We start from the raw sequence: 23,392 nt of genomic DNA, 5'->3' as shown, positions 1-23,392 counted from the left end.
GTCTATAAGCTGAAACGTGCTCTATACGGTCTTAAACAAGCCCCTCGGGCTTGGTACGAACGTTTGAGCAAATTTCTCCTTAATCAAACTAAATACTGTACGGAGCTGCTCAAAAGATTTGGAATGAGTGAAGCAAAAGAAATTGACACACCTATGGCAACAAATACTAATCTAGACAAAGATGAAAAAGGTAAAGAGGTTGACGTGAAATTATACCGAGGTATGATAGGTTCACTATTGTATCTTACTGCCTCAAGACCAGACATCATGTTTAGTGTGTGTGTGCGCAAGATATCAATCTTGTCCAAAAGAATCTCACTTGAAAGCTGTCAAAAGAATTCTGCGATACTTACGTGGAACTACTACATATGGCCTATGGTATCCAAAGGGAAATAAGTGTCATTTGGTAGGATTCTCTGATTCAGATTTTGCTGGCTGCAAATCCGATAGAAAAAGCACCAGTGGAACGTGTCATCTATTCTCAAATTCATTAATAAGTTGGCATAGCAAGAAACAAGTATCGGTTGCATTATCTACTGCTGAGGCAGAATATGTAGCTGCTGGAAGCTGCTGTGCACAAATATTATGGCTCAAGCAACAACTTCTTGACTTTGGTATTAAGCTTGATCGCATACCTATCATGTGCGATAACACAAGTGCCATAAACTTGAGTAAAAATCCTGTCTTACACTCACGTACCAAGCATATTGAAATAAGACATCACTTTCTACGAGATCATGTAGAAAAAGGAGACGTTACATTTGAACATGTAGAAAGCAAGAAGCAACTAGCTGACATCTTCACCAAACCTCTAGCAACGGAGCCATACTTCAACATTCGTAGGGAATTAGGGATACTCGATATCTCTAATTTGGGCTAATTACGTTTGTTCTCTCTTAATATTATTCCTTTACTTTATATATATATATATATATATATATATATATGTTTTCTTTTGCTAACATTTTTCTTAGCGTAAAGGTAGTTCATCATCTAGCCAGGCGTCATTCCACATTGATTAAAGGCTGCCATTAAAGTTGAGAAAGCGGTAACGTTATTGTTGTTCACTTCCAAAAATATTATTGATACTATAATATGCTATCAATTAACATGCTTATAGTGACTTCATACATATATCGCTCTTGCTCATTTGACTCTCATGCTATAACTGGCTACCTTTTTATGAATGCTAGCATTTTATCTATGTTTCTCTCGTTATTTTTCTATTTTCGTTGTATCTCTTTTTGATGTTGACAAAGGGGGAGATAGATGCTAAGTGTACGGGGGAGCTTTGTTGAGAGATTGCCTTGTCGAGAAATAGATGCTGAATGTACGGGGGAGCATTGTTGAGTCTTTATCTCTTACTACCAAAGCCTCGACTACTGGTTTGCCATCATCAAAAAGGGGGAGTATGTGAATACAAGATTACAATCACAAAGATGTTTTTGATTCATGGCAAACTCAATAAGCATACAAGCAACAAGGTGGAAGCAGAAAACTCAAAGAAAAGCAAGCATTGATCACTCATGTCAGAACAGGTCGACCTATTATGCTTATAGGTTGACTCAACACAAGCAAAACAAGAAGAATGCAGAAAAGCAGCAGTTAGGTCGACCTACTGTCAACCTAGGTCGACCTAAAATGGAGAAAAATCCATATACTTCTGCTAGGTCGACTCACACATCATCTAGGTCGACCTAAATTGATGAAATTTACATACCAGTCTGCTAGGTCGACCTACACAACAACTAGGTCGACCTAATCTGAGAAAATGTCCCCAGAATGCATTTGAAGAGGATTCTGGTCGACCTACTCCTTAAACAGGTCGACCTAACTGGGAGCAAAATTCTGCAAGCACTGCTAGGTCGACCTAAGCTCTACAAGAGGTCGACCTAACTGATCAAGAATGCCAAAAATTCTGTTTCTCTCATCTCCAACTGTTAAGCTATCATATATATATTATCAAAGGTTCATTATTCAAAGCAACACCAACGACTGAAAGATACACAAACGCTTCTCATCTTCGTTCTTCATCATCTCCAACACAATTACACATAATCATTCTTGCGTTGCGGGTTAGTGATGAGTTCGATAACGTCCATGGAACGGAATTGAAGATTCCTAGTGGGTGAAGGTTTGTGGGGTTTGTTGGTGAATAAAATCTGCGGGTTTTGTCCTCCACGATGGGTGGTTCTTGGGGGTTTTTATCAAGAGACGTTCATTGAGGATTCGGCTGAGTGTAACGATTGAGGAACGGGGAGTTCAAGGAATCAAGACACTGCAGAAGGGAATCAAAGTGAAGCTCTTGGATAACCTTGATCTTGCTCAAGATTAAGGGGGAAGAAGATTCAAAGGATCGACATAATTGGTTTATCGTTTATCGCTTTGTTATCTTCTTTGTATATACTACTTTCAACATTAATGAAAGATTACCCAATTTCAATTTGGAATTGGGGGCAGACGTAGTCGTAGCGAGGACGATCGACGAACTGCCTAAACAAATATCGTGTTCTTGTCGCTTTTACTTTTTCATTTACATTCTGTTCATATTTGGTTATAATAGCAAATTGATCAACGATTCGAGTGTTAAGATTGTGAATTAAGAACCTATATAAACATCACAATCCATCACATATTGAATCACCATCAATTTGATCATTATCACCAAGTGTTTGTATATTTGTTTCTATCACTCTTACTGCATTGTAAATATTGTCCATCATACAAGAAGTTAATCTGATTTTCAATAAGAGCAACGCTTTGATTCTGCAACATATACTCTTATCACTTATCTCAAGTCTTCGACTGGTTTTAAACACATATACAATCGTTTCGATAGTGGTTCGGAATAGACGCGAGTCGATTCAGAATCACTTCCGCTGAAAAGTCGTTTAACTCCGCAAAACTGTGAACGATCTATTCACCCCCCCTCTAGATCCTAAGGCCAGCGTCTAACAGTAACAACCAGTAGTGAAAAACAAATTTAAAGCCTTGAATAGAGTGATAACGAGGCTGAGGAAATTTATGATGAGAAAATAGTAGAGATTGAGAAAAATCCACCAGCACCACCCGAAAGGGAGGTCGTCGAAGAGGTGGAAAAGGAAGCACCTTATGTTCCTCCTCACTACAACCCACCTATTCTTCTCCCGAAAAGTTTTGTGGAAACTAAGGTAGACTCCCAAACCAAAAGGTATGTTGTGGTTTTGGAAAATATCCACACTAATGTACTTTTGTCTGGAGTATTACATAAAAAGAAAAAATCAAAGGATCACGAAACTAGGGAAGTCATTAGTGTCAAGAGAGGAATATTAACCTTTGAGGTGGTAGATGAAAGAAATAAACCCAAACCTGAGAAGCTAACAGATCTAGAACCACCCCACCAGCTCAGAAGTCTGAAACACCATACAGAAGGAAGAAAAGAAAAGGTGAGGGATATGAAAGATGACGTGATAACTGGCCATGGAAACCGAAGATTGAGCCGTTGAGCTACCAACATTAAAAGAAGCGCTGCGTGGGAGGCAACCCACAGGTTTTTTAATTTAATATTTTTTCTTTTGTTTAAGTTTTTAGAAAATAAAGATATCGATTGCTTGACACCTATCAGCTGCATGCAGGAAACTACTAGGGCAGGCATTGATCAAGTTTTTATTCCTTTTCCCGCTTTAACTAAAACATTGAGGATAATGTTTGGTTTAAGTGTGGGAGAGGAACTTTACCTTTTTCTTGTTTTCTAGATTAGATTTCCTGCTTGCTAGTTACATTTACAACCTTTTAGTATTTTTTTTATGTTTCTTAGTTAGTAAATCGAGTCATTACATGTACTGTCAAGTCTTTATGCCTGTTTTTTGTTGTCTATTAAAAATTCTTCAATTTTCTTGAGCCATACTGAAAAATTTTGAACAAAGAAAAAGTGTTTATTTTGAATTTATGGGCTATTAGGCGAACTTGGGACATGTTATAGAAACGTGAAAAATATCCTGAAATACTGATATCGTGGTAACACTATAAGTCTCTTAATTATAGAGATTGATTTTGATAGTTTTTATGCCTTAGCCTTTGAATCTTACCCCTAATAATTCCTTAAGTAGTTTATTTCAAGCAGTCGGCACCATCTTAAGCATACTCTACGTAGGGACACCGATGAATATAAGTGAATGATCCTAAAAATCTAAAAATTAAATACTTTAATTCAAAAAAGGGGAGTGCACTTATTAAGTTAGGTGACCCTCTCCCGGTCATTTAATCCAACAGTCGTGGAACCTAACAAAAATAAAATAAAATAAAATAACCCATTGTTAGTTGGTTCAGAGGTATCTGGTGTTGAAATTGGTAGGGCGGATTACGGTCCAATCCCCCGCAACTGCAATTGGATAAATAAAAAGGGTTACCAGACTTATGTACCAGAACCCTATGCAAAAATGATCATATTCACTAACTGATCGCCTTACTATGAGTGTGTACGGATAATAGGCTTAATGTGATTGCATCTGAATGAAAAAGGATAGAAAGTGGGACGAGTAAACTAGAATTTGGCATATTAACATGATGCAGATTAGTTTGTGTAAGAGAAAGACTCAAGACCACAAAAATATGGAATGTGTTATTACGATACCCTTGTTTCTGTGATATACTATCTGTTGATGTGACCTTGTTCAAAATAAAGTCGTTAGACCCGGAATAATTATTTTAATGATACTGTTTAGTTCTTTTTTTTTTGCTGGAGGACAAGCAAAGGTTCAAGTGTGGGAGTATTTGATGACACGCAAATACATCGTTTATTTGACTTAATTAATACATGTTTTGACTATAACTCCTGAACCGTAAATCAGAATGACGCCCCGTTCGAAGAGTTGGAAAGCTAATGCAGAGATCTACAACCATGAAAAATATGAAGGTTGCGGGCGCCGAGCTTAAATGACCCTCAAACTGCCACGATCCCACGATTTTCTCAATTTTCAAAGGCCACAGGCGCCGACTTCACGTTGTTTTTCCCGCTCAAAAGAAGTTGGAGGACACTCATGAAAAAGCACGCTTCTCAACTTCTCTATAAATAGGAATTTTTGTTTCATTTGGCAATGATCCAAGCTCAGTACAATCTAAGCCATATACTTCACCATTTGGAATATAATCCTTCACATCGGGGGGTTATGGAAATTGTTCTTGTATCGAGTTTGGATCATTTACTTTGAAGTTATTTATTTTTCTACCATTTACATTTTGTTGCAATTTACTTTCCATTGTACCAGATTTAAAGACTCCGTTTGGAGCAAGTTCTTTATTTCAGTCTTACTTTTATTTAATCGCTTATTGTCTTCCACTCGCTTTACTTAATTTATCTAATTGCTTGCCTTTATTTTCTTTACATGCTTTACTTTATTTAATCGCCTTGCTTTACATTACTTTATTTCCTGCCTTGCTTTTATTACCATGTCCAACCGCTTTTATATGTTTATCTTTATTTCCATGTATGGCTAAACCTTTAAAGGTAAGAATGTAAGGATCATTGTCATGGTAGTGTTTCAAATGTTGTATTTATAAAAAAACTATTGGGGTTATTTTAACTTTTAATTCAAGTTTTCTGTACTTAACTTTTACATGGGTAAGATCGAAAGCCTCCCATTCTAAAGATTAAACTTAATTAGTTTTTGACTAAACAAAAAGGGCGAAAGCGTTCTTTCTAGTTGATTAGGGATTTTTAACATGTTTAGAAAACAATTTTAAAACTCTTTACGGACGCGTTTATAAATTTGAAATCTGATTCTTGGCCTAAAGCCAAGAATCTCTTTAAGTTAATCTTTCCAGGTTAAAGTCACTTTTTTACTAAGTTAAGTAATTAATTTCTTAAAAATAGGTTTGCTACTTTAAGGTTTAAAGAACGTTTTATAAGTGACAATAAAAGAATTTGATTAAAGAGTAAACTCGGTTCATAGTACGCGAAAGAGACAAGCTCCTGTTAAATTGTTCCCTTTTATAAGTAGGAAATATTGCCCCACAAGTAGTTCTATATGGATACAACAGGAACATTGTTTGATAAATGAGAATTACATTCGAGCATGTCTTTTATCTGCATTTATTTTATCCCTTTATTTTCCTGCATTGCACACATCTCAAATAATCGAACCACCTTAGATAAACACCGTAACAATCTGTAACGATGGATTTAACTGTTGGTCTCTGTGGTTAGATAATCTTTTATATTACTTCGACAGGCTGTGCATTTGGAGTCATATTTTAGACTCTATAAACAGACTCGTCATGTTTTTGGCGCCGTTGCCGGGGACCAACTATGTCAAAATTCTGTATCCTGTTGTTACACCGTATAGACTAAGGCACTTTTTTCTCTATTACTATGTAACACCAGCATTTTCTCTACAATTGTCAGACCCTGTAATTTGAGCAACTACAAGGTGCTCATAAATCCGACCTCAAAATAACAATGGAGGATCTCCTTGAGACGCTAACTCTCTCTAGGATAAAATCCAAGATGGATCGCTTTGTAGCGACACAAATTATCCAAAATGAAGAGTTTAGAAAACAAACTCTCCAAACTAATGAAAACCTTAGGTAGTTAAACAATATGGTCGAGTCCCTACTGACTCACAACAAGGCATTGGAGGCTCAAATCTCCCCGCTTGCACAAACACCTCTAGGAGCCTCCCTTGAGGAGCATGTGAATGTTGTAACAACCAGTAATGACAAACAAATTTAAAGCCTTGAATATAGTGATAATGAAGTCGAGGAAATTTATGATGAGAAAAGAGTAGAGATTGAGAAAAATCCACCGGCACCACCCGAAAGGGAGGTCGTCGAAGAGGTGGAGAACGAAGCACCTTATGTTCCTCCTCCCTACAACCCACTTATTCTTCTCCCAAAAAGTTTTATGGAAGCTAAGGTATACTCCCAAACCAAAAGGTATGTTTTGGTATTTGAAAATATCCACACTAATGTACTTTTCTCTGGAGTATTACATAAAAAGAGAAATACAAAGGATCATAAAACTAGGGAAGTCATTTGTGTCAAGAGGGGAATATCAACCTTTGAGGTGGTAGATGAAAGAACTAAACCCAAACCTGAGAAGCTAACAGATCTAGAACCACCCCACAAGCTCAGAAGTCTGAAACACCCTACAGAAGGAAGAAAAGAAAAGGTGAGGGATATGAAAGATGGCGTGATAAGTGGCCATAGAAACCGAAGATTGAGCCGTTGAGCTACCAACATTAAAAGAAGCGCTGCGTGGGAGGCAACTCATAGGATTTTTAATTTAATATTTTTTTTTGTTTAAGTTTGTAGAAAATAAAGATATCGATTGCTAGACACCTATAAGTTGCATGCAGGAAACTACTAGGGCAGGCATTGATCAGGTTCTTATTACTTTTCCCACTTTTACTAAAACATTGAGGACAATGTTTGGTTTAAGTGTGGGTCATGAGCTTTACCTTTTTCTTGTTTTCTAGATTAGATTTCCTGCTTGCTAGTTACATTTACAACCTTTTAGTATTTTTTTTTTTTATGTTTCATAGTTAGTAAATCGAGTCATTACATGTACTGTCAACTCTTTATGCCTGATTTTTGTTGTCTATTAAAAATTCTTCCATTTTCTTTAGCCATACCGAAAAATTTTGAACAAAGAAACAATATTTATTTTGAATTTATGGGCTATTAGATGAACTTGGGACATGTTATAGAATCGTGAAAAATATCCTGAAATACTGATATCGTGGTGACACTATAAGTCTCTTAATTATAGAGATTGATTTTGATAGTTTTTATGCCTTAGCTTTAGAATCTCACCCCTAATGATTCCTTAAGTAGTTTATTTCAAGCAGTCGGCACCATCTTAAGCATACTCTACGTAGGGAAGCCGATGAATATAAGTGAATGATCCTAAAAATCTAAAAATTAAATACTTTAATTCAAAAAAATGGGAGTGCACTTATGTTTTGTTTCCCGCTCAAAAGTGAATGATCCTACGTAGGTTGCGGACTTCATGTTTTATTTCCTGCTCAAAAGAAGTTGGAGGGAACTCCTATATAAGAACGCTTCTCAACTCCTCTATAAATTGGAGTTTTCGTTTCATTTGGCAATGATCCAAGCTCAGTACAAAATGAAGCCATATACTTCACCATTTTAAAGCTATGATCCTTCACATCGGGGGGTTATGGCAATTGTTCTTGTATCGAGTTTGGATCATTTACTTTGAAGTTATTTATTTTTCTTCCATTTACATTCGAGTAAGGATCCACTCCATTTCGTAAAAAGAAATGGAGGGTCCATTACTATAGTTTTGTGTGTATAAAAGTAAATAAATAGTAAATATGTGTCACATGTCTTAGAAATACGTGTAATATACACACAAAACTATAGTAATTGAAAGGAAATGGAGTTTAAGAAATGGAGTGGATCATTACTCTTTACATTTTGGTGCAATTTACTTTCAAGTACCAGATTTAAGGACTCTGTTTGGAGCAGGTTCTTTATTTCAGTCTTACTTTTATTTAATCGCTTTTTGTCTTGCACTCGCTTTACTTAATTTATCTTCTTGCTTGCCTTTATTTTCTTTACATGTTTTACTTTATTTAATCGCCTAGCTTTACATTGCTTTACATTACTTTATTTCCTGCCTTGCTTTTATTACCATGTCGAACCGCTTTTATATGTTTATCTTTATTTCCATGTCTGGCTAAACCTTTAAAGGTTAGAATGTAAGGATCATTGTAATGGTAGTGTTCCAAATGTTGTATTTATAGAAACACTGTTGGCGATGTTTTAACTTTTAATTCAAGTTTTCTGTACTTAACTTTTCCATGGGTAAGATTGAAAGCCGCCCATTCCAAAGATTAAACATGATTAGTTTTTGACTAAACAAAAAGGGAGAAAGCGTTTTGTCTAGTTGATTAGGGATTTTTAACATGTTTAGGAAACAAATTTAAAGCTGTTTACGGACGCGTTTATAGATTTGAAATCTGATTCTTGGCCTAAAGCCAAGAATCTCTTTAAAGTTAATCTTTCCAGGTTAAAATCACTTTTTTACTAAGTTAAGTAATTAATTTCTTAAAAATAGGTTTTCTACTTTAAGGTTTGAAGCACCTTTTATAAGTGATAATAAAAGGATTGGATTAAAGAGTATACTCGGTTCTTAGTACGCGAAAGCCACAAGTTCCTATTAAATTGTTCCTTTCTATAAGTAGAAAATATTGCCCCATAAGTAGTTCTATCTGGATACAACGGGAACATTGTTTGATAAATGAGAATTAAATTTGAGCCTGTCTTTTATATGGATTTATTTTATCCCTTTATTTTCCTACACTGCACACATCTCAACTAAATCGATCCTCCTTAGATAAATATCGTAATGATAGATTTTCCTACACTGCACAGCATCGGGGTTTCTGTCTTGTAGTGTTGATAATCTCCATTTCCAGTTTCTTAGTGTTAAGGTAGGGGATAGTCGTAGGAAACATGCTATGTGGAAGGATTTAGTTTCTAATTTGAAGAGAAGGTTGGCCGTTTGGAAGGGTAGAAATCTTTCTTTTGCAGGTCATATGGTTATGATTAATTCGGTTCTGAATGCATTACCTATTTATTCTCCATCATTTTGTAAAGCTTATTCCAAAGTGCATAATGAGATTTGGAGTATTCAATGTAATCTTTTATGGCATGGTAGCGAGCTAAAAAGAACAGTCCATTGGGTGAGTTGATCTAATGTGTGTACTTCGCGCGAGAAAGGAGGTCTCGGTGTTAAGGATATCGAAGTTCTAAACAAGGTGCTTTTGAATAAATGGAAGTGGAGGTTCCTGAACGAAAAAGAGGCGGTTTGGAGCAATTTTTTAAGGAATAGGTACAGGAATTACAAGACAAAAGTCTTGATCAGGGACAAAATCATGTTGTCTAAGAGGGATTCCATATGGTGGAGGGATCTAATTTTATCGGATAGCAACCTTGACTCGGTCGATAATAGGTTCTCGGGTGGGGTCTTTTGCAATGTTAATAATGGTCTCGATACTGCTTTCTAGCATTCAAAGTGGTTAGGAAATCAATCCTTGAAAAACGCTTTCCTCGACATTTTTCGTTTGGCGATCTGCCCGAAATGCATTGCGGATGCTGGAAGTTGGGATGATTTCGGTTGGTCTTGGCAGCTAGAGGATACAGTCAATAATTATGGTGAGGTGGATCCAGTTTTATGGGCGAAATTCTCTGGTCTGGTGCAGGATTACACCTTGGAGCAGAACGTCAAGGACATCTATGTTTGGCAGCAGGGTTCGGAAGGCTCCTTTATGGATAGCTCCTGTTTTAACCTCTTATGTAAGTTCAATTTGGTTTCTTCAATTCCTGTTAATGTACTGAAGGCTATCAATCATTATGGGAGGTTTAAATTCCGTGGAATCTGTTATTTCTTGGGTGGAGGTTATTTCTTAAGAGGATTCCAACCAAGGACCAATTGTGTAGGAGGAATATTTTGACAGATCGCAGGGAGTTGAACTGTGTTTTTTGCAACTCGGACAAAGAAACTATTCAACATCTTTTCGAGCTTTGTTTGTATTCGGACTGAATATGGAGAAAGGTTTATGATTGGATAGGTAATTCATTAGAATTGATTTTTGGGGAGTTTGTGGATTTGTTTGACAATTGTGAGAAGGTGAAGTCCAAATTGAAAAGATTAACTGTTGCCGTAATTTGGATATCGACAGATTGGACAATTTGGTTGATGAGGAATGCCGTCATTTTTAAGAGAGAGAGCTTTAGTTTTGTTGAGTGTTTATCGATAATTACTTATAAATCGGGGAAGTGATTATGTTTATGTTGTAAAATAGCGGACTATTGTAATTGTTTCGTGTGGAATACTCTACCTCTCCTTTGTTTTAGGAGATAGGGTTTTCCGTGTGTTTTTTGGGTGAAGTATCCCTTATACTCTCTTTTAATAGATTCATCGTCTATTAAAAAAAACCTAACAGTAGGTGTCTCATAAAAGTATTGTTTATTGTAAATAGTATAATGAAAAAAGTATTATAACTTTTAATATTTTAAATAAAAAGAATCTAAAATTATTTTAGTGACATTATATTGAAAAATATCTTAAAATTTCTTATCAATTATTTTTAGGTTAATATGAAAGTAGTTATTAGATTAATACGTTTTTTTTGCATTTTTAAGTATAGACTCTATGTGATTTTGACTTTTGAAAAGTGAAAATAAGTTTTAGATGATGTCACATAAGAATAGTAGAGATGTGGCACAAATTATTGCATATCGCAAATATATTGAGAGTCTGTGTTAATATATATATATATATATATATATATATATATATATATATATATATATATATATATATATATGTATATATATATATATATATAGGAGCGTATCCAGTGAGAACTGATACTATTATGAGAAATGAGAACTATTAATATCAGCCGTCAGATTTAATTAACGTTTAAGATTTATTGATTCCATATTAAGAACGCCTTATTGAATTTTATCCATTATGATCAATATTTAAAAATTCCATAAATAAAGTATCTTTTCAAAAATATTTCTATTTCTCTAATTATTATAATATTCTCAAAATGAGATAATCATTATAAGAATTATTATGCTTAATATTCAAATGTTATCACAATAATTTTTATTTTCACTGTTATTCTAACTACATTTTAATTTGATCTATAATTTATTTTGAATGAAATAAATTATTTTCTTTATAATTAAAAAAAACTTATTCTTCATAATTGATATTGATTTGTTAACTATTTCATTTTGAATAATACTATCAATATAAAATTTAATTTATACTTTAGAATTCATATAATTTTATTCTTCACATAATTATAAATATAACTTATTATTAATTTGGAACTTATATTTTACTTTAATTAAAAAAATTTAAGAATTTAAATTTATTACTTATATTTTGATTCGGATGATTTAATTTTTTTTTTTTGAATTCTATACGGGAGAAAATGAAATTTATTACTTATATTTTAAATTTATTTTTAATATATTTATTTGATATAAAATATTGAAGAAAACCAAACTATTACTTATATTTTAATTTAGTTGATTTTTTTATTTCAATTATTTTAAATTAAAACACATTATTGATTTATCAAATATATTTTAATTTGATTAAAAGTATTAAGAATCTAAATTATTAGATATATAATATATATATATATATATATATATATATATATATATATATATATATATATATATATATAGATTTGGTTGAATTATTAATTTGCAAGCTCGGTAATTTTTGTTTGAAATTTTAACGATCACCAATATTTAAAATAAATTATATTACTGTGTTAAAATTTTAATAATTAAAGCAAGAAAAAAATTCCGGAAAAATATCTTTTTTATGAAAAATTTAAATTCTGAGCATAATAGATAAAAAGAAAATACTGTACTATTTGTATGGAACTAATAAATATTATGAGTGATAAATATGATTAAAATATTGTTTATTCATTCATAAGATTAAAATATATTTATAACCAACATTTTAATCGTATTTGATAAAAAAAGCACATAAATTTTAATCTTATTTATCACTCATAAGATTTATTAATTCCATACAAATAATAATAATAGTATTAGTAAAAAAAATTGTGACAACATTTAAATATTAAGCATAATAATTTTAAAAAAGATTATCTTATTTTGATAATATTTTAATAATTAAAGAAATAAAAATATTCTTTTGAAAATATATTTTATTTATGGAATTTTTAAATATCAATCATAATTGATAAAAATTCAGTAAGGTGTTCTTAATATGGAATCAATTAATCTTGAACGTTAATTAAATCTTACGGCTGATATCAATAATTCTCATTTCTCATAAAAGATATCAGTTCTCACCGGATACGCTCCCTATATATATATATATATATATATATATATATATATATATATATATATATATATATATATATATATATATATGTATTATATTATATTTAAATTTTTGAAAGGTGATTTTAAAATAAAGTTTAGAATCAACAGTAGGCTTCTCATAAAAAATATTGTTTGTTGTAAGTAGTATAATGAAATGTACTATAACTATTAATATTTTAATTAAAAAAAATCTAAAATTATTTTAGTGACATCATATTAAAAAGATATTTTAAAATTTATCATTTATTGTTTTTATAATTTAAAAATAATTACAATAAAAATAGAAATAGTGTTTCATAAGTTTTATGAAAATAATATATATATATATATATATATATATATATATATATATATATATATATATATATATATATATATTTATATAAATAGTTGTTAATTTTATATATTTTTTATTTGTTAGGATTTAAATTTGTGATTCAAGGAGAAACTCAATATATGATTGTCTTTTGAGAAGTGAAGGATTTTACAAAATATATTTAGTTAATTAAGTATATTTAGTTGGATTAGTTCTTAGAATTTTTACTCCAAAATAATGGAAATATTATTTTATATGGTTTATGAGAATATGCAAGTAATTATTAAGTTAATATATTTTTTTAATTTTATAATAAAATTAATTGAAAAAAAAAATATAAACATTACTTTATAAATTTTATGATAATATGTAAGTTGTATTAGGTTAATATATATTTTGTGTTTTTTTAAGATTTTCGAATTCGTGAATTACTTTATAAGTTTTATGACAATATGTAGATTGTTATTAAGTTAATATATATTTTGTATTTTTCAAGATTCGAACTCGTGACCTCAAATATAAATCTTCATGTGATTTTCATTTTTGAAAATTGAAGATACATTTTAAAAAATGCCACATAAGATAATTCGTGATGTGACAAAAATAATTTAATGTGGCAAATGTGTTAGGAGTCTGTTTTAATATATTTAACATTATAATATATAATAGATATTATTATTTAAAAATAATTTCATTTGGAAAGTAATTATTAAATTGTAGTACAAATAAAATAATATAAATTGGTGGGGTTAAATATATGTTGTTTATTTACAAATATCATTGAAGTAAAAGTAGTTAAAATTGATTAGAAATGACTTAAATACAAACAAAATACCACTAAAAGCTCATGCAGAGGACATGGGTTGCTTCCTCCTGTCGTAATATGAAAAAGAGTTGCTACGAGATTTGCCAAAATACCACTTCTAAGATGTACGAAGATGCACTAATCCAACAATTCCTCCCTATTTATCGACTTTGCTCAGAAAATAGATTGGTTTTGAAATTTTCGGATGAACCAAACTACAAACCTCACATGTAGCAAAGAGATGAAAATACGTCTCAACAAAACCTAAAACTTAAATTGATAGTTTCTATAGATGAATTCTATCTTCAGTGTTATTCTTTTTTTCCAATAAGCAATTGATATAAGAACTCGTACTAGGGGTACAATCCTTACAACAAAGGAACAATATAGAGAGTTAAAACTTAATTATTTATTTTTATTGTTAACTTTAGAGTTAATAATAATATTGTAGGTAAATTTTGCTTTTCATGTATTCTTCTGTGCACGGTCATGTTATTAAATAATTTTTTAAATAATAAAATTGTTTAATTAAATACATATATAATATATATATATATATATATATATATATATATATATATATATATATATATATATATATATATATATATAATATATATATATATATATATATATCATTTAAAAATAAGTCAAAGCTGATTAACATATTTGATGACATAACTATTTAATAATAGAGGTAATAATATTAAAAACAACTGTGAATTGAAAATTTGAAATGATTACCTCAATATATAATAAAATATAAAATAAAATCTTTAATATGTGACAGGTTATATTATATGGCACGATATTGATAACACGACTCTACCGTGTAGGGTATATTTTAATTCATTGTTTAATCAATAATGTAATTCAATTTATTTTATTTAAAGCATGGGGTTGGGTACAATTTTCTCACATCAACCTTTGATTCTTCTTATTTTTGTCTTAGTTTTTCTTCCCAAGAAATGGTGCTATCTGGTAAGCTTATTACTGAACTTGGTATCAAAACACCCGCTGAAAGGTTTTACAAACTATTTGCGGAAGAACTTCACGAAGCACAAGTCCATTGTGAAAGAGTTCATCATACCAAACTGCATGAAGGTGAAGACTGGCATGACACTGAGACAGTTAAACACTGGACTTATGTCATAGGTAATTATATTTCTAGAAGTTAAAGGTACTGCATGTTAGTTAATGTGAACTAGTTTTACACCATCATCCAATAGAATTATAATATTCTGCCGTATCATACCAGTATTTTTAAATTAAAAGTGTAATTTGGTTGGATACATGCCCCTCATTGGTTGATAGTGTAAAAATATATTTTTACTGTCAGTACATGCTACCTTTTCTCATATTTCTTGTTGGATCACGATTTTAACAATTTTGCCACCAAAGAAATTACCGGGTCGAGTCGCGGATCGGTACGCTTTCTTTAAGACGTTTCGCGGTACTGTCAAAATTATGCAAAGCAGCTCTTAATAACCACGACGCCTCCAGGATAAAACAGCCCAGTTCTATACTATACGATTACTACTTGCACGGTAGATAATCGGTCTAGAAATACACCCTCAGATGGTACTAAGACCATTCAAATATGGTATACATACCATCTTAGTATCTGGTATAATGACCAGTCGTAGTAATTTCTCAAACCAAGAGAAATTTCAATAATTCTCTGAAGAGAATCCAAGAAAAAATTATACTTATAATTTCTCAACTCAAACGAGGAGAAATTAACATTATTCTCTAAGGAGAATCCAAGAAAGTACTCGGAAAATTCAACGAGTAGAAAGAAAGGGGGAGAAGTTGGCGCTTCGACAATTCGAAAGACGCAGAGTTATGAGATTGAGGAAGGAAAAACTCAAAATAAGTTTTTTGGTGTGTTTTGAAATGAAACAAGTGACTTCCTTATATAATGAAGTAAATTAGCCAAGATTTCTAATCTAGGCGATGTGGGACTAAGGAATTTTTCCAACTAACATACAATGTGGGACTTGACTTAATGAATTTTTTCAATTCATCTCTCTATATTGGAATATATACATATTATTCCAACAATCCCCCACTTGAATTTAAAAAAGTGTTTTAGAAATAACGTCAAACGTTTCTAAGATTGTGCATAAGCAAAGGTGTCTACGACTTGAACCTTTGCGTAGCAAGTAGGATTCCGATTCAACAAGAGTGACACTATTGTCTTGAACTCTATCTCAGACATCAGACCCGCACACAACCTTTTCTTAAGGTGTATTCTTAATAGCCCGTGCTTTTAATGGCCCTGCACGTGTATCCCGGTTTAGTGAAGGCTCTAGGAATTCTGCCTCGAAATTCCATAGGAACCGGCCTCAGTTCCACAATCACATAGGTGAGTCTATCAAGAGTACTCCTGTAGCCTAGGTACTCCCTCATACAAAGTATAGATCTCATTAAGAGTTTCTATTATCTCATCCTCTTATTACTTCAGGATTCATGCTTCTTTTATTTACTCTAGCATGATCGCTTCATCTTACTCACAACTTGTTATTACCCATTGAACCTATTTCTTGGGATCTCCAGTCATTTAGGTCGGGTTACCATCATGAGCAACTCATTTCTGTATAAGCATTAGTCCCATCTTTTTAGATGTATTATGGACTTTCTCTCTAGCTAATCCTTTCGTCAAAGGATCTGCTAAGTTTTCATCAGTGCGTACATGATCCATTCTTACAGCCCCTTTAGAGATACAATCTCTAAGAGTGTTGTTCTTTCTTCTTATTTGACGTCTTTTACCATTATAATAACGGTTCTCAAATTTTGCAATAGCCGCGGTACTATTGCAGTGGATCAACACAACTGGCATAGGTTTTTCCCATAAGAGAATCTCAGCTAGCAAGCATCTTAACCAAATTGCTTCTTCACTAGCATTTGCTAATGTTATCATTTCAAACTCTATCATGGACTGAGCCAGGATAGTCTGTTTTTTATTTCCAAGATACAACTCCTCCAACTATGTTGAATACATAGCCACTAATAGCTTTAGAATCACCTGACAAGGTATTCTAATCTGCATCACTGTATCCTTCAAGTACAATAGGAACTTTCTGATAATGTAGGCCGAGATCTATGGTCCTTTTAAGGTACCTCATGAATCGCTCAATAGCTTGTCAGTGCTCGTTACTCGGTCTACTCGTAAATATGCATAACAATCTTACGACATATACAATATCGGGTCTAATACAATCAGTGGCATATCTAAGGCTGCCAATGATGCTCGCATACTCTGTTTGTCTTACACTTGCACAAGTGTTCTTAAACAATTTCACACTTGGATCATATGGTGTGCACACAAGTTTACAATCAAAGTATTTATATTTCTTTAAGATCTTCTCCACATAGTATAATTGATCTAAAGAAATTCCTAGCTCGGATCTCGTGATCTTGATCCAAGAATCACACTTGTTTTTCCGAGGTCTTTCATATCAAAATTGTTGCACAATAATGATTTCATAGCATTAACGGCACGAATGTTTGATCTAAATATGAGCATATCGTCTATATATAGACATATGATAGTGCATATGCGATTCTCAGATTTATAATAAACGCATTTGTCACTTTCATTCACTTTGTATCCATTCGATACCATTAAGTTATCAAACTTTTTATGCCATTGCTTAGGAGCTTTCTTTAGTCCATACAGAGACTTATCTAACTTACAGACCTTGTTTTCTTGTCCATGGATCACAAACCCTTCTGGTTGTTCCATATAGATTTCTTCTTCTAAGTCACTGTTTAAAAAAGCAGTTTTAACATCCATTTGGTGTACTATTAAATTATAAATAGCAGCAATTGAAATAAGTACCCTAATGGATGTTATTCTAGTGACTGGAGAAAAGGTATCGCAAAAGTCTACATTTTCTCGTTGTCTAAAACCCTTGGCTACAAGGCGAGCCTTGTATTTATCAATAGTTCCATCAGGTTTTAGTTTCTTTTTCAAAACTCATTTACAACCGATTGGTTTGCAACCAGAACGCAAGTATACTAAGTGCCAGTTTTATTAGATTCTATCTCATTGTTTATAGCTTCTTGCCATAAATATGCATCCATAGATGACAGTGCTTCTTGAAGATTTATTAGATCTTCTTCTATATTATAGGATGCATAATCAGGCCCATAATCTTTAGAAACTATCACTCTTTTACTTCTTCGAAGTTCTGTTTCTACATTGTTCCTGCTTTCTGTGCTTCTTATCACAAGAATGTGACTCGATTGAGTGCCCCCACTATTTCTCGATTTGAAGGGAAATTCGTATTCTTAGAAATCATCATCCTTTGATTCTATGATCACTTTTGCATTTAGGTCATAAAACCTATATGCCTTACTGTTTGCTACATATCCAATGAGTACACATTCATATGCTCTACTAGCGAGTTTAACTCGTTTTGGATCCAGAATTCTGCCATAAGCCAGACATTCCCAAGTTCTCAAATAAGACAAGTTTTGTTGTCTTTTCTTTAATATCTCATAAGGAGAGATATTACTCTATGACTTGGGAACTCTATTCAGGACATAACAAACCGTCAATAAAATTTCCCCCACTAGTGAGGTGCAGCACCAGAATTCATCATAATTGCAACAAAAATTCAGTAGAAGTTCTATTCTTTGTTTCTGCTTTACCATTCATTTCAGGGGAATATGGAGCAGTCGTTTCACGTACAATTTCATGTAGTTTATAAAAATTATTAAATAAACTAGAATCATACATATTACCTATCACTACAAATTCTTACTAAATCATTTTCAACTTCTTTACAAAGTTTTTAAACTTATCAATTTCATTCACAAAAATATCATTCTTTGTGATGATGGTGTACAAATCTACCCCAATAAATTGACTAAATCTTTCCGTATTTATAAGATGAAGAAAAAACATAAACATGATTCTTTATAATCTCGGGAGCATACATGACATCCTTCAAGATTGAAGTCTTTTCATAGGTGGACCTTGTTCCACTTCTCCAATATCGACAACATTAGTGGTGTGGACATCTTCCAACAACACTTTCTTATCTTTAGTATTCGTGTATGTTTTAAACGTAACACGATCATAGGAAACACGACGAGAGACGCTTGTGTTTATCCACCAACCATCAGATCCATCAACCATGTTGATTTCAATGATCATATGAATAAATTTTCCATTAGCCAGGTTAACTCGTGCATTACGACTACACCAAGTTCAAGCATTACATGCTACATCTCTTAGCCATATGGCTTAGTTTTCCACAGCTGAAACAAAAGGAAAACAACGTCATTTCTTTGAGGTGGTTGTTGTCTAGTTGGAGCAATTGGAGCCATAGAAGGGTTCCCATTCTTAATTCGGTTCACAATATTGCAGTTCTAATTCTATAATAATTTGCCATATGGCTTTAGAACCAGACCGAATTTATTTTTGTTGTTTAAAGCAACCAAGACTTTTCTATTTAATCATGTCTCTGATATTCTTCTTTAATGAGAATAATCAGTCTCTAAATAAAAAATTATTTTGTTTTCTAACAAAGCATAATTCATAAAAACTTTCAAACTAGGGGCAGTTTGTCAATAATAAGAGAAATTCAAATTGTTCATATAAATACATACCTTTAGTGATTATCTCATGAGCAATTTTTGAAGCTCGTGACTTTGAGTTTCTACGGACCTTTCAACTACCATCGAATACTTCACGTAGCTGCTAAAATCATTCTTCTGTTCTCCAGCTTCTTCAATGTCATACTTGTTTTTCAGAGCCTCTTAAACATATTTTGAAGTATCACAGTTACTGTAATAGTCATACAGATCATTTGTGATTCAATTCAGAATGTTATAATCATTCTTTCTATAAGGCGATTTCTTTCCTAAGCTGTAAATTGTTCGCTTTAATCTGTGCAGCAGATTAAGCTTCAACACTATTACGTGTTCCTTTTGATCCTCAGATTTTTTACCGTTAGTTTGTTCGGTTGATCCAAAAGGAGCAACAAAATGTCCTCGGTCAAAATGTTAGCTATCTTTTTCAACATTAAGAAGAAAATCATTATTTCTTGCCAACATTTGAAGTGACATCTATCAAACATGAACAGTTTGTCAAAGAAAGTATCCGCAGAAGTACCAATAATTTCTTCAGGAGCCATGGCAATTTGAAACGTCTTAAAATTGTTGGATCACGATTTTAACAATTTTGCCACCAAAGAAATTACCGGGTCGAGTCGCGGATCGGTACGCTTTCTTTAAGACGTTTCGCGGTACTGTCAAAATTATGCAAAGCAGCTCTTAATAACCACGACGCCTCCAGGATAAAACAGCCCAGTTCTATACTATACGATTACTACTTGCACGGTAGATAATCGGTCTAGAAATACACCCTCAGATGGTACTAAGACCATTCAAATATGGTATACATACCATCTTAGTATCTGGTATAATGACCAGTCGTAGTAATTTCTCAAACCAAGAGAAATTTCAATAATTCTCTGAAGAGAATCCAAGAAAAAATTATACTTATAATTTCTCAACTCAAACGAGGAGAAATTAACATTATTCTCTAAGGAGAATCCAAGAAAGTACTCGGAAAATTCAACGAGTAGAAAGAAAGGGGGAGAAGTTGGCGCTTCGACAATTCGAAAGACGCAGAGTTATGAGATTGAGGAAGGAAAAACTCAAAATAAGTTTTTTGGTGTGTTTTGAAATGAAACAAGTGACTTCCTTATATAATGAAGTAAATTAGCCAAGATTTCTAATCTAGGCGATGTGGGACTAAGGAATTTTTCCAACTAACATACAATGTGGGACTTGACTTAATGAATTTTTTCAATTCATCTCTCTATATTGGAATATATACATATTATTCCAACATTTCTAACTCAACAAACATGCGTCGAGAATTATATAATTTTATGTATATAGTTTTGTTGTTATTAATTTCCCATGATATCAAAACAGATGGTGAGGTACACACATGCTATGATAATCTTGAAGAAGTTGATGAACAGAACAAAAAGAACACTTGGAATTTATTTGGTGGAGATATTGAGAAACACTATAAGACCTTTAAGCTCACCCTTCAAGTAAGTGATAAGGCTGATGATGGCACTGCTGTTGCTATATGGACGGTTGAATATGAGAAAATCAATGAGGATATTCATCCTCCAAATGGATGGATGGACTATATTAGCCAGTGCACTAGAGATGTTGATGCTCATCTTTACAAAACAAGGGTTGCTCGAAAAGATTAAAGAAAGTAACAAATAAGATGGAGTGGCTTAATGAATGAAGTTGGCTCAAGTGTTCATCTTTATAATTAATCAGTGTGATGTTTGTAATATTGTTGTTGCATATTGGCTTCTGGGTTTGTTACTATGTGTGATCGGTTGAAAAGTGTGACTTAAATTATGTGATGCAGTTCAATAAATCGATATTTCATTGTGTTTTTTCTTTCTTTTTTATACTAGTGTGCAACTCTTTGTCCATTTTATTTTGTTTTTGTTATTACCACTAAGTTGTTTCTAAATTTAAACTACTATTTGGCCAATAACTAAAGAGTTTCTTCATCGTTTCAAATAACCCCAATAACAGATTTGGTCCAACTTTCACACTCTCTCATCATTTTTTTAGAATCTCTCATTTCTCTATAGTATTTTTCCTTATAGTGCTTAAAATGTATTCTTGTGTATAAGTACCGACCATTATTTTAGGTGAGGGTTTAAATATAATTTACCAAGAATGTATATCTCTTGGGTAAAATATCCTTCTGTAAGAAATGGTTTAGTTGCAGGTTACGAGCTAAACACGTAAAAGCTCTAGTTTGTTTTCGGGGATAATATCTTAGGAAGTATTTGTTTTGTTAGTGAGTTTCGCCTGGAAGAAAAGCTCTTTTTTTCTTCGTAAAAATTAGCCATAAAAATCTCCACAGCGTTAGAACTTAGTTTGATGTAAAAGTTTTGTCGGTTCGAGATTAGCCTGGGTTGATTCTTTAGTTCAACACGATTCAAAAGGTCAGTTAGTTCTAAATTAGCTCGTGTTAAATCTCATATCGATTTTTATTTCTCGTGTAAAACCCTGGTTCAATTCAGAGGATAGCCAACATAAAAGTTCCTCTCGGTTTGAGGTCAGCCCATAATAAAACCTTATTCGGGTCAGAGGATAGTCAATATAAACTCTATCTCAATACAGAGGATAGCCAATGTAAAACTCCATCTTATTTCGATATCAGACCGTAGAAAATCATTGTTTGCTTTAGAGTATAACCACTATAAACTATGTTCGTTGTTTGGTTGGAAGTTACTCTTTAAAGTTCATGTCCTTGTAAAAGGAGGTTCACGCGTATATCCTATCGAAAACAGATATTCATTCAGTAAGGGTGTCACACATCTCTCTCATGAAATCTCTTTCTCAAAACCTTTTGAAATAAAGCAGCGGAAAATTCAAAATATATTCAATTGAATGCCTTATAATAATCAAAAATCGGAAGTACTTCAATAATTCTCAAGAAATTTAAAGCAAGAATACAAGCAAAACAAAGTTATTTCATCCCAGTGTTATATATCAAAGCAACACCGCGGAAACTAAAACTCAAAAACGAAATAACATAGAGAAATGGGCCTATGTCAGTCCTTTGAACAAACAACATCTAAGACTCCTCTACCTTAGTATATGCATCATCATCATAACGAGCAACACAACAAAATAAAGGGGGTAAGAAATACATTCTTAATGTTAATGGTGTATGTAAACAGTCAAGATAGTTTAACAACATTCACAATCTCATGAAAATAATTCAACACAATTAGATAATCAGCATTGCAAAGGTAATGCAATGTATTTCTCCTCCAAAATGCATGTGGTAACAATGTTTGGCTGTCAGAGTTATGTTGTTGAGTTATCTGTGTCTCTAGTTTCTCTCTCAACCTGAGACTGTCATTAGTTCCTCTTTGAACCATGATCTCACTGGACCGGAGTTCTACATATCTCTGATATACTTGAATGCATGAATTTCAACAAATAACATTCAACACATGCTAAAAAATGGTTCCTCTCTGAATCCATACCTTTTTCCAATGTAAGGCCATCCCAACACTGTAATTCCTCTTTGAATTACTCAACTTAATAAATTATTTGATTACATTACAATAATTATATAAATAATCACAATTAATCATAAACATGGTAAAATATTATTATTACTCATATAAGTCCATCAACAAGGTAATAAACAATTGCTCGCATGCATATCAACACTAACATCTCAGAGATTTCAAATTTAATTTCCAACAACTCAAAATTGCTCAAAACAACTCTAAAGAGTCAAATGCCCTCAACTCGAACCCTCAACATGTCAAAGTACTCTATACAGA

The 23,392-nt window shown here is 32.5% G+C and overlaps 1 protein-coding gene across 1 annotated transcript; it reads left to right on the top strand.

The window, feature by feature from the left end:
* The first annotated feature begins 14,936 nt into the window (after positions 1–14,936).
* LOC131616805 (MLP-like protein 43) lies at positions 14,937–21,473 on the top strand. The gene is made up of 2 exons (XM_058888254.1): positions 14,937–15,179; positions 20,982–21,473. The coding sequence occupies exons 1-2, from the start codon at positions 14,993–14,995 to the stop codon at positions 21,272–21,274; spliced, it is 480 nt and encodes a 159-aa protein (XP_058744237.1). The 5' UTR covers positions 14,937–14,992; the 3' UTR covers positions 21,275–21,473.
* The last annotated feature ends 1,919 nt before the right edge of the window (positions 21,474–23,392 follow it).

The sequence above is a fragment of the Vicia villosa genome, linkage group LG7 (assembly GCF_029867415.1).
Source record: "Vicia villosa cultivar HV-30 ecotype Madison, WI linkage group LG7, Vvil1.0, whole genome shotgun sequence".
NCBI classification, from domain to species: domain Eukaryota; kingdom Viridiplantae; phylum Streptophyta; class Magnoliopsida; order Fabales; family Fabaceae; genus Vicia; species Vicia villosa.
The sequence above is the reverse complement of the archived record's forward strand: the minus strand, read 5'-3'. Positions and strand labels throughout refer to the sequence as shown.

Coding starts and splice junctions, on each gene's coding strand:
- LOC131616805 (XM_058888254.1), top strand. CDS start 14,993: ATGGTGCTATCTGGTAAGCTTATTACTGAACTTGGTATCAAAACACCC. Junction 15,180..20,981: donor ACACTGGACTTATGTCATAG/GTAATTATATTT, acceptor ATATCAAAACAG/ATGGTGAGGTACACACATGC.